This window comes from Carcharodon carcharias, chromosome 4 (assembly GCF_017639515.1).
Source record: "Carcharodon carcharias isolate sCarCar2 chromosome 4, sCarCar2.pri, whole genome shotgun sequence".
Lineage (NCBI taxonomy): Eukaryota > Metazoa > Chordata > Chondrichthyes > Lamniformes > Lamnidae > Carcharodon > Carcharodon carcharias.
Window position 1 is genome coordinate 19,415,320 of NC_054470.1, and position 21,906 is coordinate 19,437,225.

The window sequence follows — 21,906 nt, forward strand, 5'->3', positions numbered from 1 at the left end:
GAGTCTCACTGACCTGTAGTTTCTTGGCTTATTTCTACAACCCTTCTTAAATAGTGGAACCACATTAGCTGTTCTCCAGTCCTCTGGCACCTCCCCTGTGGCCAGAGAGGAATTAAAAATTTGGGTCAGAGCCCCTGCGATCTCCTCCCTTGCCTCCCTCAGCTGTCTGAGACAAATTATCTGGACCTGGATACTTGCCCACCTTTAAGCCTGCCAACACCTCCAATACTTTGTCACTCCCTATATCAATTTGCTCAAGAACCTCGTAGTCTCTCTCCCGAGTTCTGTATCTTCATCCTCGTTCTCTTGGGTGAAGACGTATGTGAAGCATTCGTTCACTCTCCCAATGTCCTTTAGCTCCATCCATAGATTGCCCCCTTGGTCCCTACTCTTCCCCTGTTATCTTCTTCCCATTGTTATACTTATAGAATATTTTGGGACTTTCCCTACTTTTACCAGCCAGAGCTCTCTCATATCCCCTCTTTGCTCTCCCAATTGCTTTCTTAAACTCCATCCTGCACTTTCTGTACTCCACTAATGCCCCCACTGATTTGCTCCCCTTGTATCTGCTAAAAGCTTCTCTTTTCCTTCTCATTTATTCCTGAATATCTCTGGTCACCCATGGTTCTCAGGGCTTGTTACTCCTTCCTATCACCCTAGAGGGAACATGCTGAGCCTGTACCCTCCCCATTTCCTTTTTGAACACCCCTCACTGCTCTTATGTAGAAGCTCCCAATTTCCCCAGTACTGATGCCATCACCCCAGGAACCAAACCCCATTTCTCTCTCTCTCTTTCTAGTCTTTGAGCCAAGCATTTAACTCTAATCTTATTTACCTTGCTCCATTAGCTGGTGGCTCAGGTAATAATTCAGAAATCATTACCGTTGCAATTCTGCTTATTTATTTTGTATAGCTGCTCATACCCTTATGCAGAATCTTTTCTAGTCCTACCTATGTCATTGGTACTTACGTGGACCACAACAACTAGACCTTCTCCCCAGCCCAGAGCAGCTATCTCAAACCCTGGCACCAGGCAGGGAATGCAGCCTACTGAGCTCCCATTCAAAGCTGTAGAGAACTGCATCTAGTGCCCTGACTATATTGCCCCTGCTGCTAATGTTCCTATTGACTCCACCAAAATCTACACCCCACCTCCATCCTGCTTGAATGGCTTCCTGCACCACTGTTCACTAATCCATCCTGCAGCCTCTTTCATCCATAGGGGCTGCCACAATCTCAAACATGTTGGACAATTGCAAAGGCTGAGGCTCCTCCAGTTTTACCTTCATAATCACCTTACCTGCCTCACTCACAGTCATACCTTCCTATCCCTGGGCCAAATCAAACAACCCTATCCCAAGGGGTGTGACCGCTCCCTGGAAGTGTCCAGGTAACTTCGCCCACACCACCCCCACCCCGCCAAACGTATCATAGTATCTGCTGCTCAGCCTCCAGCCCCAAACACTGCAGATGTTTGCACCTCGGATCACAGACATCCATGAGCTCCCACATTCTGCAGCCACCAACACAAGATCTGCCCTGCCATGCTTGTGGTTAATTATTTTTACTGATTAAATTTTAATTAAATGTCTCTATTTGCCTACGCTTATTCTTATTTCAACAAAATGTTCTACTTACTGATTGAAATGCCCCAGCTAAAATAAATAGGAAATTCTCACCAGCCAATTAATAAACTTTAGTACTATTAGTAAATAAGCTTCTTCTAATAAAACCTTTCAAACCTCTGATAATTTTAGCAATTGTAAGATAAATGAGAAAAATACTCAGCAATCAACCATTTGTTTTCCTGTGACCTTGCACTTAAATTTTCTTAGAACTCAGCCGATTCTCTCTGGAACTGGTTGGCTCGCTCTTTTAGGTGGTCTCCTGGCCTGCTGCTTTCACACTCTTATGAAGTCTTTTTATAAAGTAGCTATTTAAGTGAACAGCATGTCCTCCATCACTGCACCAAATTCCCTCAAATTTTTGTAATGTATTCTAACACTACTGGCCAGTCTTCATAAACTTAAGTCATGCAAAACGCTACACTTGGGTGCCCTAACTCTCAACGAATGCCATTCACCCAAAATCATCAAGCTACACTAGCTCCTGTTTAAGCAATGCTTAGATCTCAAAATTCTCAAGCTTATTTTCAAATCCTTCCATAGCTTTACCTCTCCACATCTCTAATCTCTTCCAGTCTCACAACCTTCAAATACCAGTGTTCCTCTACTTCAGGCCCCTTGAGAAGCCTCAATTTTATTTGTTTACCACTGGAGGCAGTGCCTTCAGTAGTTTGTGCCCCAAATCCTGGGATTCCCTTCCTACACCTCTGCCTTTTCATTTTGTTTCCTCCTTTAAAGATGCTTCTTAAAACCTATGACTAAGCTTTTGGTCATTTGCTGTAATAGCTCAAGATGCCAGTATTGTATTGTTTTGGATGCCCTGTGGGAAATTTTTCAAAATCATATGCAACAACTTAATAAACATATCGATAAGGCGCCACATGAGTTTACAGATCTGCGATGGAGGGCAAAATATTGGATTGAGAATTGGTTAAGGGACAGGAAATAGGATTGAATGGGCAGATAAACAACCCACTGGTATGGTGTCACAAGGATCAGTGCTTGGGTCTCAGCTACTTAATTCTCTTGTCTATGAATCGTAATGTATCCAAGTTTGCTGATTATAAAGCTAGCAGGGAAAGTAAGCTGTGAGGAGGACGCAAAGAGGCTGCAGATTAAGCAAGTAGGCAAGAAAGTGGCAGATGGACTAAGTGGGGAAAATGTGAAATTATATCACTTTGGTAATAGAAAAGCAGGTTTTAAAAAAAAACTGAAGAACTATTAAATGTTGGTATTCATAGGGGTATGTCCTTATACATGAATCACAGCAAGTGAAGGAGGTAATTGAAGCACATATCTCCACCAACCTGTGTTAACATTATTACAGTTATGTAGCTCTTCCTGGAGGCTTCTGCCTGGCTGATGCTCTAACTACAAAGCTGGAAAAAAATGAGCTTCCATCTAATTAAGGCAGCTTCAGGCAGTTCACATCCAACAACCTGCTCTGAAAACTCTGCGCACGTGCTGCTGAAAACTGCTGAGAAAATCCACAACATTCTAAAAGAAGTCATTTTGCCCCATCTTCCAATGTTAATGGATCCTTTTAAAAATTCCAAGATCCAATTTGCATCATTGTCAAAAACAAATCAATTCTTCCTTGGGTCATACCATGTACCAAGCTTTAAAGATATGTTTACATAAACAGGGATGAAAACCTTGAGTGGCAGAGGTAATTAGGAAGGGCTGGAGCAAGAGCATGGAAATCTCCTGCAATTATATAGGGTGAAACCACACCACGAGTACTGTGTATAGTTTTGGTCTCATTACCCAAGAAAGGATATATTTGCCTTAGAAAAGAATGCTACAATGGTTCATGGATTGATCCCTACGATGAGGTTATTCTATGAGGAGAGATTGAGTGTAGGCCCAGTTTGCTCAATGAGAGATGATCAAAGGGCTTAACAGTGTTATTGCTGAGGAGCCATTCAGAACCAGGGATCAGCAAATTAAGATTGAAATGAGAATTTCTTCAGGGTCCAAAGGGCTGAAGATGCTCAGTTTTTGAATATATTCAAGGTCCAGAGATTTTTGGACACTAAGGGAATCAAGCAATATGGGAATAGAACAAGTATGTACAGTTGAAGTAGATCACCCATGATGTTAATTAATGGCAGAGCAGGCCTGTGGCTTACTCCTATTGCTTATGTTAACCTATTAATATAAGTGACTAGGTAGGCTTTGATTTTAAATGGCTTCTGTATATGCATTCCCAATTTCAGAGACAGTATGTCCAGATTATTTCCCCTATTGAATTACAAGAGTATTTGAGCAAAGTCCTGAGATTGTAGCACAAATTAACTTCCATATCTGAAAGATATACTATAATTCACCAGAGGAATAGACAACAATGTTGTCAAAGAGCACAATTTGCTTTGATGAAAACAACTTGAAGTGGCCCGAGACCTGGCATTGAACAAACTTCTGTTTAACCTTTGCAAGTTTAGTATAAACTGTTGAATGCATAACAAGCAATAAGATAGTTTCTGGAATAGGCTCAAAATTTAAGCATACCTGGCTCTGCTACCTCAACTTCTGTCTCTTTTTCCTCTCTGGAAATACTCATTTCTGTCATCTGCTGTGTCACAGGCAAGGTTGATCCAGACATACATCTGCCAAGTACAAAAAGTGCATCTTCATCAAGAAAATGAATTTAGTTCTCATTAAGGACATCTCCAAGAAAAAAAAAAATTCAAATCCTTAATTCTACATTAACACTAATGAATGATTCAATTTTTAATGAGCATGCATGGGACTCCACATCAAACACTTCCTTTGAAAACCTGACTGTTTATAATCTAAAGTTGGCTAGAGGGCAAAGCTCAACAAGAGCCAAATAAAAAATAGATTGGTCTTTTGCACAAGTTTGAGTGACATCAAGGCAACTAAAATTTGGCTAACTCTAAACATGGACTACAGCCTCTTTAGATTGTAAACTGCTTTTTTTTTAAAAAATTATAGAGCAGAACTCAGAAACAAGGAAAATAGTCCAATAAAGTCGTAGGTCAACCACTTTCATTGTCATTTTGTCAATACGAAAGTTTTAATTGGAATATTTAGTTTTGCAGAGTCCAACATAAACTAATTGATGCATACGTGGGCATTACCAGTTGGGCTCTTAAGTTTATCCAAATACAGTAATCTTTCCAAACATTGCACCAAATACATTATCTAACTCAATATTTAAACATCGATTTCAGTACTCAAAATCAATTGCTGCAGGATCATTTTAAGTTGTTGCTTTTTGATATCACCTCCAGATAGGAGCCAAGTAGCAACTTTACTTGAAAACCAAACTTGCATACTGAACCACAATACCATATAAGTCAGGAATAAACTTGACAAAAAATCTACAGTATTTCTAATATCTAAATACAGTAATATTAGTGAACATTTTTATTCATATGGCCACCTTCAAACAGCCTGGGCTTCTAACAATCTCCAGTGTCAGAAAGAAATTAAGGCTAAAAATGTGTAAAAAAATCACAAATCATTTGATAAATGCCACTTGATTAACTGCAAATCTCATTTCACCAATTCCCATCTTCTTTGGCCCCCCACAGAATGCAATTTACTATAGATTGCAGCTTTTAAGTCAACCATAAGCCAACCCGTGAAGCTTCAAAAATAAACAAACTCCTCGGGGGTAGACCTACATGGAGTATAAAACGCAAACTGCCAGTGTTGGTGCAGGAGGACTGATTTCTGTCCTTCATTTGCCATGCCTGGTCTGCACTGTATGAACGCGTCAAACTCCTGCACATCTTGGCAACACTGCCTGTATCCCATGATCCCATACACCAACGTGAGATTATAAATCTAATCATGTATCCTATGAGCTGAAAATTTGAAACCAACTCTGGAGTATGGCTATAAACATGCATTTATTAGCTGAAAAATGGGAGGGTGGTTGTCTCATATGCAAAGTATTGGGTCTAAACATACACTTTAGTGCCAAAAATGTAAAGTCATCTTAGACACCACGATCGATGGTATTAATTAGTACAAGGCTCACACAATGATGCCCAAGTGGGGACAGACTGATGATGTTTTGATTCATACAGACTTACTTTGTTTTGACAGTTACATTGATAGAGGCACCTTCAGATTTAAAGCTCTCTGTTCGCTGGACGTGAGCAAAGTCCGAGCTGGAACTGTTAGATGCACCTAAAAATTGAAAATGAATGTCAGTATGTCTGCATTTTCTTATTTCCACCAACAAGATGAAAAGTTATCCACAAGTTGGTGGGGATCAAATATACACACATGCAAGATGTGTTCATATGAACAGTTCACAGAATCATAGCCACTTTAGTTAGAAACAAATCTGTCCTTTGTAGATACAATGCTAGTTATATGGGTCACATATGCACCAATCCGTGCACAATGAAAACATCAGAGCTCAAGATTTCACAAATGTGGACAATGCTCTCAGACTGCAAAAGTGAACTGGCAAATGAGGTTGAGGGATATGTCAACAGAAGTTCAGTGGCAGACATTTAAAAGGGATATTTCAGAATGCACATTCTCATTCTAATGAGAAAGAAAAACTTCCAAGGTGAGGGGCCCAGCACCTGTGGTTAACTAAAATGCTAAAGGCATTATGAAACTTAAAGAAAAAGAATATAATTAATCAAAGACGGATGGCAGGTCAGAAGACTGGAAAGAATATAAAGAACAGTGAAGAATGACAAAAAGACTAATAAGGAAGGAAAAATTAGAGTATGAGAGAAAACTAGCTTGAAATATAAAGGATACTAAGAATTTTAGATATTTAAACAACAAAAAGGTTAACAAAGTGAGCGTTGCTCCTATACAGAGTACATCTGGGGAATTGATCATGGAAAGTAGGGAGATGGCAGATGAATTAAACGGGTACTTTGCTTCGGTCTTCACTATAGAGGACACAAATAACATCCTGGAAATAGCTGTAAATCAGGAAATGGAAGGGAGGGAGGAACTCAGGAAAATTATCACCAGGGAAATGGTATTGAGCAAACTGTTGAGGCTCCAGGCTGACAAATCCCCAGGTCCAGATGGACTTCACCCCAAGGTCTTGAAAGGAGTGGCCAGTGAGACAGTTGATGCATTGGTTTTAATTTTCCAAAGTTCCCTACATGCCGGGAAGGTTCCATTAGGTTGGAAAATAGAAAATGTAACTCCTTTATTCAAAAAGAGGGAGGGAGACAGAAAGCAGGAAACTATAGGCCAGTTAGCCTAACATCTGTCATAGGGAAAATGTTAGAGCTATTATTAAAGATGTTATAGCAGGGCACTTAGTAAAATTCAAGGCAATCAGGCAGAGTCAACATGGTTTTATAAAAGGGAAATCACATTTAACCAATTTACTGGGGTTATTTGAAGGAGTCTCATGTGCTGTGGACAAAGGGGAACCGGTGGATGTACCATACTTAGATATCCAAAAGGCATTTGATAAAGTGCCACATCAAAGGTTACTACAGCTAATAAAAACTCATGGGGGGTTGGCATGGACTGGTATTCCAGTGACCCAGGTTAATGCTCTGGGGTCCCAGGTTCGAATCCCACCACAGAAGGTGGTGAAATTTTAATTAAAAAAATCTAAATAAAAGCTTGATGATGACCATGAAACCATTGTCAATTGTTCTAAAAACCCAGCTGGTTCACTAATGTCCTTTAGGGAAGGAAATCTGCCATCCTTACCTGGTCTGGCCTACATGTGACTCCAGGACCATAGCAATGTGGTTGACTCTTAAATGCCTGAATGAGGGCAATTGAGGGGGGAATAAATGCTGGCCTAGCCAGCAACACCCACTTCCCATGAACAAATGATGAGTTGGCATTAATGGGTCTTTTTCTGGTTGGCAGGACGTGACAAATTGTGTGCCACTCAGTGCTGGGACCTTAACTTATTACAATTTATATAAATGGCTTGGATGAAGGGACTGAAGGAATGGTGGCTAAATTTGCTGATGACAGATAGGCAGGAAAGTAAACTGCGAAGAGGATGCAAGAAAGTGACGTAGATCGGTTAATTGAATGGGCAAAGACCTGGTAAATGGAGTAGAATGTGGGCAAATGAGAAACAGTTTATTTTGGCACCAAGAATAAAAAGGATGATTATCTAAGTGGTGAGAGATTGTTGAGCTCTAAGGTTGAGGGGGATCTGGGTGTCCTAGTCTATGAATCATAAAAAGTTGGTATGTAATTAATTAGGAAAGCTAATTAGAATATTTTCATTGTGAGGGGAATTGATTACTAAAGTAGGGAGGTTATGCTTCAGTTATATTAGGGGATTGGTGATACCACATCTGGAGTATTGTACACATTACTGGTCTTTTTATTTAAAGAAAGATACAAATGCATTAGCAGTTCAGAGAAGGTTTATTACTAGACTAATATCAGGAAAGGGTGGGTTTGTTTTATGAGGAAAGGCTGGACAGGTTACACTTACATCCACTGGAATTTAGAAGAGTAAGTAGGGACTTGATTGAAACATACAAGATTCTGAGGGGTCTTGACAGGGTGGATGGAGAGGATGTTTCCTCTTGTGGGAGAACCTAGAACTAGGGGTCACTGTTTAAAAATAAGGAGTCACTCATTTAAGAGACGTGGGGAAATTTTCTGAGAGTTGTCCAAAACAAAAGAGTTTTGGAACTCTCTTTCTCAAAAAGGCAGTGGAAGCAGAGTCTTTGAATATTTAGACATCTTGTTTTTTTTTTCTCCACTCGCCCCATTAGCATTCACTTTTGATTATAGAAAATATCAGTCACATTGCTGGAAAGAACATCCCTGGGTGGTCAAGGAATCTATTATGTTGCAGGTAAGAAACAACAAAGGGTCAATTACAGTACTTGTGTATTTTAAATGGACTTATCAAATAGTGAGGAAATAGTGGAGTAGATTTTCAAAGAAATCACTGTGGTGCAAGAAGTAGTGGTAATGGGAGGCTCCAATATTGAATGGGGCAGCAGTTGTACTAAGGGCAGAAGAGGGGAAGAATTTCTGAAGTGTATTCAGGAGAATTTTCTTGATCAGTGCATTTGCTGCCCAAAAAAGACAGGTATTGCTGGATCTGGATCTAGCTCTAGTCCTGGGAATGAAGAGGGTGAAGTGGGCAGTGTCAGTCAGAGGGACTCTCAGGAATAGTGACCATACTATTATTAGTTTAGTTTTGGAGATGAACAGGGAGCAATCTAGAATAAAAATACTAACTGGAGGGTTGTCATTGAATTGAGGGGGGGATTTGGCCCAGGAAAATTGAAGTCAAAGGCTTGCCAGGCAGAAATGGAATGTAATGGGAACAATCTTTTAAAGGCTTCCATCTAGGGACATTCCCACAAAGAAGAAAAGGGAGGGCAACCAAAGCTAGAGCTCCCTGGATTACAAAAGGAATTAGATTAAGAGGAAGCAGCAAAAAAGGGGTTTAAGACATGTCAGCTTGATAAAGCGGGAGAATTAGGTTGAATGGCAAAAGTACAAAACACAAATGAAAAGAAAACGAGGCATTATATGAGAATAGATTGGCAGCTAACCTAAAAGGGAATCTTAAAGTCTTCTAAAGGCATGTTAACAGTAAAAGGGCTGTCAGAGAAGCAGTGGGGTGATTAGAGATCAAAATGGAGATTTATTGCTGGAAGCTGAAGGCATAGCTGAGGTGCTCAGTTAACAGTGATGCAAAGTACTCATTAAGGAATGGTAAATAAGGAACTTGCTTGCAAATTGGATGGGATAGAAATAGAGGTACCTGAAAGTCTAGCAAGTACTGAATCTGGGAACTCAATGGATGGGATACATCCTAGGTTGCTGAGGAAAGGGTATAAATTGTAGAGGGGTTAGTCACAATCTTTCAATCCTCCTTAAATAGAGCCAAAAGACTAGAAGATTATATATATTTCTCCCTTTTTATGAATGAGGGTGCAAGATAAACTCAGTAATTTACAGGCCAGTCTGTTGGACACCAGTGGCAGGGAAGCTTTAGAAACAATATAGGAGAAAGTCAAGTCATTTTGGGCAAACATGCACTAAAAAGGGGAGTCACAGATTTATTGAAAGCAAAATCATTTTTTTTTTTTACTAATCTGATCTGAGTTTTTTGATAAGATAATGAAGGGGAGTGGATATTGCACTGTTGTGTATTTAGACTTTCAAAAAGTGTCTGATTAAGTATCACTTATTCAAAAATTTATGGCTATGCAATAAAACAGGACAAAGGAGTTTAAATTCAAAATTGGCTAAGGCATAGAAAACAGTCGTGATGAATGGCTGTTTCTTTGGGACTGGAAGGTATACACCAGAGTTCTCCAAGGTTCAGTAGTTAGGGCCACTGATGTTTTTTTCCATATATTAAGTGATTTGGACTTGAAAATACAGCTCATTTTGCAGATGACTTGAAACTTTGAAAACTACAACCTTTTGAAATCTGACAGGTTGGTGGATGGGTAGACATGGCATTAGGGGGCAGATAAAATTCACAGAAAAGGTGAATGGTAAATTTTGGCAGGAAGAATAAGAGACGAGACAAGACAAAATGGGGAGGGCAAGAAGAAGAAACACTGCACTTTAGGAAGGATATGAAGGCTCTGCAGAGTGTACCAAAGAGATTTAAGAGAATGGTTCCAAAGATGAGGGATTACTGTTATGTGGATAGATTGAAGAAGCTCGGGTTGTTCTTTTTGGAGCACAGAAGGCCAAGAGGATATTTGATAGGCATTTACAATCATGATGGATTCAGCTACAGCAACAAAGAAATTTTCCCTGGCCGAAGGGTCAATAACCAGAAGGCACAGATTTAAGGTAACCAGCAAAAGAACCAGAGATGAGAAGCAAAAAAAAGGTGAAACAAATAGTAATGCACTGCCTGAGAGGTGGTGGATATAGATTCAATAGCAGCCTTCAAAAAGGGAATTGAATAAATATCAAGGGAGAAAAGAATTGCATGGATACCAAGAGCCAGGGAGTGGGGCTAGCTGGTTGTTCTTTAAATAGTCAGGGGAGACCTTTATGACTGAAATTTTTCCTCCTGCATTTTACTGTAAATCATAACAGGGACCTTTTTTCATTAAAAAGCACTTGAAAGAATAATCTCCTCTATATAAACCTAGTTAGAATTGGTTAAAGTTCCTACCCTAAGTGGCAGCCATTAACTTAGTTTTGGACTTGATTTTATGTAGTGCTGTATACAAGAAAAAGCAACCATTGAATGTCTTATATATAAAAAACACAGGGTTGTTTCTAATCTTTCTCCCACCCCATTGCTTTTGTGCATTTGAAACTTTGAATTATCAGCAACATCAGAACTCAAGCCATGATTTTACTTTGCTTTTCTAAAATTTTCCAATCTGTCCAGCTTTGGCAGCTGGTAACAGCTTTCGACTTGAAACATCATGCATAACAATCATTACATCTGCAAGAATAAGAATTATTCTTCATAGAGCAGCATGGTGTTTGTGAGGGGAAGAAAACAATCACAAGTTATCCTACCTATAGGACTTATCCGGCCACCGTTCTGCTGTCTTTGTAGGTGTTCCTTGTAGCACACTGAACACATTCCATTGGTCCTAGGATTTCCATAAAACCCACAACCAGTTGCACACAGCATAGGCACTTGAGTTTGATTGGTTTCTTGAGCCATACTTATATACTGTGTAGACAAAAGGAAAGCATATTATGCATGGGATTGGCCATAGCAGTTGTAAGAATTATCTCTAGAAAAATGTACGAATATGGTAAGCAGTGTTCAAAAAATCTTGTATACAACATTTGCATCTTACAGCAACAGAATTTAATCACCATAATAAAATGCGATATTTTAAGCAGCACTTCACATGCACTTCCCTCAATTTAGTCTACCGCATTCGCTGCTCCCAATGCGGTTTCCCCTACACTGGAGAGACCAAACGCAGACTGAGTGACCGCTTTGCAGAACACGTGCGGTCTGTCCGTAAGCAAGACCCAGACCTCCCTGTCGCTTGCCATTTCAACACACCACCCTGCTCTCATGCCCACATGTCTGTCCTTGGCCTGCTGCAATGTTCCAGTGAAGCTCAACGCAAACAGGAGGAACAGCACCTCATCTTCCGACTAGGCACTTTACAGCCTTCCGGACTGAATATTGAGTTCAACAATTTTAGATCATGAACACTTTCCCCCATCCCCACCCCCTTTACGATCCCCCTTTTTTCTAAAAATTGATAGATTTTTCTTTTCCCACCTATTTCCATTATTTTTAAATGTATTTCCATCCTTTGTTTTATCTTTGTCTTTTAGCCTATTTTGATCCCTTCCCCCCACCCCACCCCCACTAGGGCTATCTGTATCTTTGTTATCACATTCCTTAGATAATATCACCAGCTTCAACAACTTTGTCCTTCTGTCTATGACATCTTTTGGTTATCTCCACCTATCACTGGCCATCTATCCAGCTCTACTTGCCCCACTCCCCCTTAAACCATCTTATATTTCACTTCTTTTCTATTTTTCCTTAGTTCTGTTGAAGAGTCATATGGAATCGAAACGTTAACTGTGTTCCTCTCGACAGATGCTGTCAGACTTGCTGAGTTTCTCCAGGTATTTTTGTTTTGGATTTCCAGCATCCACAGTTTTTTTGCTTTTATATTTTAAGTCTTTTTCATTTTAAGATGCATTGTACAATGAGGCCACAGTAGAATACATTTATCCTCCGTGGAGCGTACATTTTGCAAATTACCGAGTGAATTGTATGAGCTATGAATCTCAAATCACCATTAAACTTACGATAGTTACAAAGGTCTCCATGGGCTGGTTCAGGCTATCATTGCTATTTTAGAGTATATGCAGGACTTCATGTAGCTGCATATAAAACACCTTCAAGTATCGCTTCTGTAATGCTTCCCTGAATGACACTGATTTGCTGCCCCTTTACTTTGAGCCAATAAAATCAGAACTGAAGAGGTTGGGCACATTAGAATCAAGGAAAGCTGCGTATCGAAAAAATAAAAAATACAATCTAGAAAGACCAATTAGGAGAAGCTACCAATAATACATTACAATGAATAAACCAAACCAAGCTAGAATTCTCTTACATTACCTGCTCCCCCTCCCAAAAAAAGGCATTTCTATTGCTCAAAACATTTTAAATGATGGAACTCTCAATCAAAAATTTACCTACTGACTTGTTTTCATTAAGCCTTGGCAAGCCTCAAAAAGCCCATGTTTGGGCTTGATATTTTTTGACCATAGCCTTGATGTTGAAGGCTACTAAGCATGCAGAATGTATCCCAAAATGCATCCGAAGCATTTACTCAGCTGAACTTTAAAATGTTTTACTTTAGCTTAAAGCAAGATCATAAGCATATTGCAAAATTAAGGAAAAGTCAGGACAATGATTTTAAGTTTCAAGCTTATATTTTCAAGAAAAAGATCCCACTTCAAATACAAAACCCACATAATGCAAATCTGTTGCATCCTTGTTCAAATCTCAAATTGTCCCAGCTCATACCACAACTTGCTTTTGTAAACAATCTTAACCAATAAATTTAAACATGTGATCAACTAATCTTTTAAGATATTCATGCTTTACTTCACAAAGTGTTACACATACAAGTCTTTATCCTGTGAATTCTTTTCCCAAATACATTTGTTGCATAAAAATCTAAACACTGAGTGACAATATCTGCCCTAGCCCTGAAACAACAACTTTCCCTAGCTCCTGCCAATTAGTCTAGCAGGCTCATACCCGCTAAACCACTGACCAGATTTGATCCTGTGCTGAGCTTCCGATTTCATATCCTTAAAAGGCCACATACATCAATCCACCTTAGTAGCATCGTACATCTTCACCCCACTACAGTCTATCTGCTGCTAAAACCCTCAACATGCTATTACCACCTTTGGACTCCAAGAGCTTCCACCCTCCATAAACCTGAGCTCACCCAAACCACTGCAGTCAATAACAAAAACAGAATTACCTGGAAAAACTCAGCAGGTCTGGCAGCATCGGCGGAGAAGAAAAGAGTTGACGTTTCGAGTCCTCATGACCCTTCAATATCCTCATTTGCACCAAGCCCTATTCACCCATCACCCCACATTCATGACTCAGTGGTTCCTGAACAGAAACCTCAAAATTTAAAAACTCTCATTTATTCAAATTCTTCAATAACCTTGTTCATACCCAAGTCCAAACTCCATCAGCCCCATAACTCTCCAGAAACTCATCCCTCCAACTTTTACATATTCCCCCACCCACATTTACCTCAACTAACAGCTTGTCATTTTGCCATCCAGGCCCCGAGCTCTAGAATTCATTCCCTAGACACCTACTTTTTCCAGGAATATCAAAATACACTGTTGACCACCCAGCACCAGCAGCACCTCCACTATCTTTTCTTTTGGCTTGGTGCCAATATTTTGCTATATTACCCTCCCATGAAAAGGCAAATTATATTTCTGAGGCTCATGCAACCAGGAATCATTCAATCCATCACTTCAACAAATCAATGCTACTACATTTAAGTTTTTCTTGATGGACAGCAGTGACTACCCAGTTCCACTTTTTCGGTACAAAAAAACCTAAGTTTTGGTAGTCTTTAATAAGGTCCCACACAGTAGGTTGGTTAGCAAAATTAAAGCACATAAGATAGGAGGTAATATGCTGGCATAGATTAATGGTTGGTTAATAGGCAGAAAACAGTAGGGATAAACAGGTCATTCTCACGTTGGCAGGCTGTGACTAGTGGGATACTGCAAGGATCAGTAACCAGTCCCCAGCTGTTCACAATATATAATCAATGATTTGGATGCGGGGACCAAACGTAATATTTCCAAGTTCGCGGATAAAACACAAAGCTAGGTAGGAATGTATTGCGAGCAAGATGCAAAGTGGCTTCAAGAGAATTTGGGCAGACTAAGTGAATAGGCAAGAACATAGCAGCAAATGAAATATAACTTGGGAAAAATGTGAGGTTTTCCACTTCGGTTGGAGGAACAGATGCACAGAGTTTATCTTAAATGGCAAGAATTAACAAGTGTACAAAAAAAAAACGGTGTCCTCATTAGTAAGTCACTGAAAGCTAACATTCAGGTGCAACAGGCATTTAGGAAGGCTAATGGTTTGTTGGCCTTAATTGCAAGAGGGTTTGAGTACAGGGGTAGTGAAGTCTTGCTTCAATTGTACAGAACCTTGGTTATACCGTACCTGGAGTACAGTGTGCAGTTTTTGTCCCCTTACCTTAGGAAGGATATTATTGCCACAGAAAGATTGCAAGGAAGGTTCACCAGACTTCTTCCTGGGATGACAGGACTGTCTTATGAAGAGAGATTGGGAAACTGGGCCTGTATCCTCTAGAGTTTCAAAGAATGAGAGGTGATCTCATCAAAACCTACAAAATACTTAAAGGGATAGGCAGAGTACATACAGGTAAGATGTTTCCTCTGGTTAGGGAGTCTAGAACTAGGACACAATTTCAAAATAAGGGGGAAGCCACAGAAGGTTGTGGAAGTTTAGTCATTGAGTATGTTAAAAATAGAGATTGACAGATTTCTAATACCAGTGGGATAAAGGGATATGGGGATAGTGTGGGAAAAAGGCATTGAAGTGGATGATAAGCCATGATCATACTGAACAGCAGAGAAGGCTCAATGGGCTGATTGGCCTACTCCTGCTCCTATGTTAACAGCACAGCTCCCCACTCTAGTGCCACTAATGACCAAGGCCACTTAGTACAAAGTACAAGTCTCCAAAGTACAAGCAAAAATCCCAGCCTACCACGTAACAACATTCAACCTGTTCTCTTATTTCTAAATAAGAAAAACACCATGGGAGATCTCTTATTAAATGAAAAAAAAAATCTAGTTCTGTGACCATGTGCCAGGGATCATTGAAACCAGGAACGATTTAATTACATGCTAGTAAGAGTAACAAAATTGGAAAAAAAAATCAACCTGGAACAAGTAGGACCAGGGGGAACTCTATTATGATAGTAGATTAAATCAAAGTATTTTCTTATTGCACAAGGCACAGTCTAAATACCAAAATGTAAATTTGTAATGCTAAGTAACTATCACCACTGCATCCTTTTTGGAGTTTAGTTTCCATATGTAAATGTTTATGAGTCAGTCCAATCAGCACTTGCTTGAGATATGGTGTCAGATCAGGTAAGTTATGACCTAATAGAAAAACAATATTTCAGCACCCAGCTTTGTCTACCTCTCCCACAGAGCTCTCCAACAGGTCACGGTGATTGGAGATGTTCATGTACAACCAGCATTAGTCACAAACAACTTTCTCTGGAGGGCAAAGATTTTTTAGAGAATCAGTTTGATCCAAAAAAAAGGTAGGAAGGGCTGTAATTAGCTTAATTTTTAAAACTATGATTAGTCATATGATTAACTGCTATGATGACTTGCCAAGTAGGAATTAATTTGATTAGCTAAATCCTCAAACCATGTTTGTTTCACTGTACTATATCAAACATATATTTAATAAGCAGAACGAAGAAAACAATGATCCGATTGCTATGGGGATTTTACAACATTGTGTGCCACCTCTCCCTTTTTCATTCAAAATGTGGCAATTAGGGAGAACTTCCTGCTACAATCATCTACTAAAATACAACTTATGCTGAAAAAAAATTTAGTTTACTATATTCAACTCTTAACTTGATTGGCCAAAATCCAATGTTGTATCTGAAACTTATTCATACAACTGTCAAGAAAACCTAAATACCTCAAACATGTTTTGTCATTCATTCTAATGGCTGACAACAGAATACTTGGCATAATGCTAATACAGATGCATTGTGATGAGTGTCATTTTCATCAGATCCATAATACAATCCTTTAATGAGTTATGACTCAGTACACAAAACCAGGCCCAAAAATACTTGGTGAGACATACGTCTGCACTACCAAGTAGGTCATATGATGAATGAGCAAAACAAGTTTTGCAATCTACTGCTTTAGGTGGGACACACCCTTTTTTTAACTGACTAACGTTGAGTCAAAATCTAGCACATCATAACCTGCATTTATAAAGCATCTGAATAAAAACATTCCATCCACAAAAGGAATAGCAACCTGTGAAACTAACTTTCAAATATTTTGTATGTTTCACCATGACAGAAGCACACAAGTAAGCAGAGCAGACGTTAATGCAAGTACAATATATAAACTGACCCTTTTAACTGGAAGCAATATTTATGATAATACGGTACCTAAATCTTGATTTTCAAAACCCATTTCTTTAAAAAAATCTAAGATGTTAGAGTATATCTTCCACTTTCCATTTCACAAATATCACATGCAGTTATCACTAAAATTACTATTCAGTCAAAACAATTAACCATACGTTCACATATTCTCTCCAAAAATGCAGCAAAACAACCAAGGAAGCTAACGTAATTAATAACTGCATGACGGCAGAGCTCTAACCTAGCAGGACAGTTAAGTATCCTGAAATAGATAACATTCTCAGGAAGATCACAAGGAACAAAGAATTCGATTCTGACCATCACAAGGCTGTAATGTGACCGCACTGACCCACACAAACAGCTATGGGAAAACAACTATTATTATGTGTGTATGTACAGTGTCGTAGCACCAGGTGAAAAGTGTGCAGGTAGGTTGGCTTTCAAAAATTATTGACAGAGACTGCTCGTGATCTACTCATGTGGCGGACATCAACTACAAAGTTGTATCTGGTCCAGAACTAAAGTATTGCCTAGTAGCTTGGGCTTTTGAGGTTTTAAGCGAAGCAACTTTTCATTGCTAACACATCGGATGACGAATGTTGTTTAGAATAGAAGCATGCAGAAAACAACCCAGCCAGCCCAACACAACTCATACTATCCCACAGGTCCTCCTCCTCCTCCTCCAAAACCACATCAAATTCGAGGTTTAAAATCCCAGAGGCAAGTCTGGATTTATTTCCAGCTTCGCTCTTACCGCTTGAACCAGGTTTCCAAACCAGAGAATTGAATTGAATTGAAAATATCGCTTTCGAAATGAGCTCCCCAGGGATTATTACAAGCAGCAACTGGTCACCGACTCAAGCGTCCTCCCCCCCCCACCCCCCCCAAAGCCCTGGAGAGCAAGGGGGGAGGGGGGGGGGGGAGACGGCGGACTGGGCCTGCCCCCTAGGCCCTCGGTTCGAAGAGCCTCGGCCCGGCCCCCACCGCACAACGAGTGAGCAAACAGCGGCCCCGAGGGTCTCCAAGTCAAGTCCCCCGGCCCCAGTCTGCTGGGCCCCTCACTCAACACCCGCAGGCCGGGCGGCCGGGCAGGCGAGCGACCGACCCACCCGCCCGTAAGAGACCAAAAAAAAAAAAAATCGCCCGCCCGCTCCGCCAGTTCCCCGCTCCATCCTCGGGCCTCACCGTTTCCACCGCCTCCACGTATCCCGGCTCTCTCACTCACTCCGTCCCCGCGTATCCCTGAGCCCGGCTCTCTCACTCACTCACTCACTCACTCCGTCCGTCCGTCCCCACGTATCCCTGAGCCCGGCTCTCTCACTCACTCACTCACTCACTCACTCACTCACTCACTCACTCCGTCCGTCCGTCCCCCGGAACCCAGTTCTCTTTACTCACTCCGTCTCCCCCACCCCCAACGTATCCCGAAGCCTCTGCAGGAAGAAGTTCTCGTTCTTTCTTCAGCGCGGAGGCTTGACGTCATAAAGGCTCCTCCGAGCTCTGATTGGTCGCTGCGCGCGAGGCCTGTTTCCCTCCCCGCCCCCGCCCCTTTCCCGGAAGAGCAGGTGTCTCGCGCGAAAAGCTGCCAGAGGCACATGTGTCTCAGGCCAGCATGGCATGATTGTGTTTGTATAGGTTTGTTATTTAGATGCTTGGCTTCAGTTTAAAATTCAAACTAACAGCTGTCACCCTATCCCAGCGTACCCTTGTGCTAACTACCCAGATCTTCTCTGAGATCTATCATCTGACCACTTATTAATCCTCCCAAGATCCCAACACAGTCACATGCTCTCTGGTCAGATGCTGCCCCCCCTCCCCCCCACCTCACCTCACCTCACCTTCAATTTGAAAACTGTGGTAAACACTTTGCTTCTTGAGTCCACTACTCTTGCTGCCCCTTCCATCTGAATTAATGCCTCACCCCCAACTTTCCTATCAATCTACAAAGTTTTGCAATGTACACAACTACCCCCCCCACCCCCACCAATCCTTGTTCAAATGCTTTCAATCCACTTTTCATCCTAAGAATATAGGAACAGGAGGAGTTCAGCCCCTCTTGGTCATTCAGTTAGATCATGGCTGATCTGTACCTTAATTTTATCTTGATTTCATAACGCTAAATACCCTTGCCTAACAAAAAAAAATGATCGTTTTCAGTTTTAGGGTAATCGCATACAGAGCTCAGGAATACCGGATACTCCCCAGCTAACCCACACACACACACACAGCAAATTACTAGGATTTCCCCTTATCTAAAACTTGCCTCAGATTTATTGTTACCACAGGGCTGTTAATTATTTTTATTGGAACAATGGAAGAAGCCAACCATAACTACTACTATGTGTGGTTGAAATTAATTTCTTTTACCGTCTCTTCCTAGCACAAAAGTCCACTTAATGTTTTTCAATAGCAGAGGTAAGAACACTAGATGCAAAAAGTTTCATTATCCAGAGTTCTAAAAGGTAGCTTATAATTTTCAATTTAAGTTTAATTATACAATCCATCTGTGTGTTTGCTTAGTAAACCATCACAATACTTTCAACCTACTAATAGCACCAATAGCCTAATTTTTGTAATCTTTTCACGCTCCTAGTCTTTCTGTTTCATGTCATGAGTGAACTGTAGTGTGATTTGTCTATAATGGTGATTTAAATCAATTTACTTCCAGCTCCTGGCACTTACTCTAAATCATTTCCCCCCCTCAAATGGTGCATAAGAAGCAGAACTCTGTATTTTCAGAATGAAAGTATAAAGCCCCATCAGCCTAATTGTGATCCTGGTTAGTTGGAAGATTGCTGTGCTGATTTCTCTGCTTTAATAGCAATTGCCTGTTCAGAGTTACCCTTGATTGTGTATAACTATTGCTACAAATAGCTTCATTGGGTTTCAGAGTTATTTACATGCTAAAGGAAATCCCTTTGCAAGTAATATTGACCTTTTTTATGTACTAAATAGAAAGGTTGTCAGAAAAAATTAAAATACTGGACATAAAGGCACCTGGCACCCGACAAGGGATGGACCAGTTGAAAACCAGACTGCCTGGTATAATACCTGATGAGTGAACTATACTACTCAGTTTTAAAATTTTTCAACTGACCTAGCCTCAACAGTGTTTTTGGGGATAGAGTTTCAGGACATCACTGCAGGAGTTCCTCAAAGCAGCATCCTTGACCCAATTGTCTTCAGCTGCTTCATCAATGACCTTCCCTCTACCATAAGGTCAGAAGTGGGGATGTTCACTGGTGATTACCTTCTGGCTCCTCAAAGCTTGTCCACGAACTACAAGGCACAAGTCAGAAGTATGATGAATACTCTCCACTTGCCTGGATGAATGCTGCTCCAATAACAGTAAAGAAGCTTGGCACCATTCAGGACAAAGCACGCCACTTGATCAGCACCCTACCCACCATCTTAAACATTCATTCCCTCTACCACTAGTACACAGTGGCATCAGTGGGTATTATCTACAAGATGCACTGCAGCAACTTGCCAAGGCTCCTTACTCAGCCACGACCTCTCCCACCTGGAAGGATAAGGGCAGCAGACACATGTGAAATCCACACCTGCAAGTTCTCCTCCAAGTCACACATTATCCTGACTTGGAACTAGTTGCTGGGTCAAAAATTAGAACATCCTAACAGCCCTGTGGGTGTACCTACACCAAATGGAATGCAGCAGTTCAAGAAAGAAGACGTTAAGGGCAATAAGGGGCAACAAATGCTGGCCTTGCCACCAGGGCTCACATCCCAAGAAGAAATATAAAAAAACACATGTCAAAAGTCTGTCTCCAATTCCAAATGCTTCATCTTTGCTAACATTCTCCTCTGTGGAACACTATTGAACACCTTCCGGAAGTCCATATAAATAACAATAACAATTTAGCAAGTCTATCATTTCCTGATTTTCAATTACAATTGCTCTTAGTCACTCTCTTTCTCTTAATATATTTGTAAATAACTTAATGTCCCTCACAAATTTTTTCTATTTCTTTTCTGCAGTTCTTATGACTGTGTATCCCTTTGCAATTCTTTTCATCTCTCACAGTGTCAACTGTTCTTTGCATTCATATAGCCTGTTTATTTTAGTCTTATTGCTCTGTCACTTCTCCTTCTGACCAATGTTGTTTAATTACACAAGTAGAACTCTTGCCATTTAGGGGTATGTATGGGTCTGTTAATCTACCAAATACCTTTCTGAACACCTCCTACTGTTCATTTATAGTCTATCATTGAATGGTTCTGCCTGGGCTGCTGTGGTCAATCTCTGCCTCATTCTTCTAACGGTCTGCCTCAGCTAAATCTAAAACCATAGATTGTGACCCACCCTTTACCATCCCAAACCTAATATCAAATTCAATCAGATAATGGTCACTTAACTAAGTGCTCCCTTAACATTAAATTGTTGTTTATTTCAGGAAAATTACTCATCACTAAATCTAATAGTACAAGAAAAAGATAGATTATGATGCTTACCCTGCTACTTTTTAGCCATCTGGTGTCACTGTCTCTTTCCACGTCCTGGAATTGTTGGGACCCAGCAGCAGACTTTTGCCTTTTTTGCAAAAGTACTCTTCTTCTGACTTTACATCAGAATAAATGAAGGAAAACAAAGATATCTTAATAAATCAATGCAAATGGAGTTGATTTTCATGATGCTATATGGCGAAAAACAAATATTTTTCTTGTGAAATCTGACAGCTGCTTTAATTTTTCTCTGCCTTTTTATAAAACAAATAACGGCTTTGTTTTGCTCTGCTAAATATGGATAAAATCAATGGGTAGAAATTAACTGAGACCCAACCCCCTTAACTACATTACTCTCTGCACTGCAAACAGCCCAAAATGATGTCACACAAAAGGGACTTTCTGATGCATCAACTGAGCATGAGAGGCTCACTCACAGGACATTGTGTGCCTTTGGTTGGTTCATGTTGTCCTGGAGTCGAAGCCACAGTAAAACCATGATGAAAAAAAAAGTGATTATAGATAAAAAGAACTTGGTGGACCTGTACCTAAGATTTTCCTAATGACTGTTGTCACCTTAGACGACTTATTTGGGAAGGTGCAATGCAAGTGTGAGGTTTTACCTACGATAAGAAAGAAAATTGGAGGATGTAACTCTATTCTTCCTAACATCCC

The 21,906-nt window shown here is 40.3% G+C and overlaps 1 protein-coding gene across 8 annotated transcripts in view; it reads right to left on the minus strand.

Annotated features, from left to right (window-relative positions):
* Window positions 1-18,245, minus strand: part of LOC121277150 (AN1-type zinc finger protein 5-like) — a 39,048-nt gene extending 20,803 nt beyond the window's left edge. The window contains exons 1-4 of one of the 8 annotated variants that reach the window (XM_041186229.1): window positions 18,167-18,245; window positions 11,085-11,244; window positions 5,693-5,789; window positions 4,137-4,234 (exon numbers count right to left, since the gene is read on the minus strand). In XM_041186229.1, coding sequence (XP_041042163.1) covers window positions 4,137-4,234; window positions 5,693-5,789; window positions 11,085-11,235 — 346 coding nt within the window. In that variant the 5' untranslated portion in view covers window positions 11,236-11,244; window positions 18,167-18,245. The other 7 variants (XM_041186233.1, XM_041186228.1, XM_041186232.1 and 4 more) reach the window with 7 other exon arrangements.
* Between the last annotated feature and the right edge of the window lie 3,661 nt (window positions 18,246-21,906).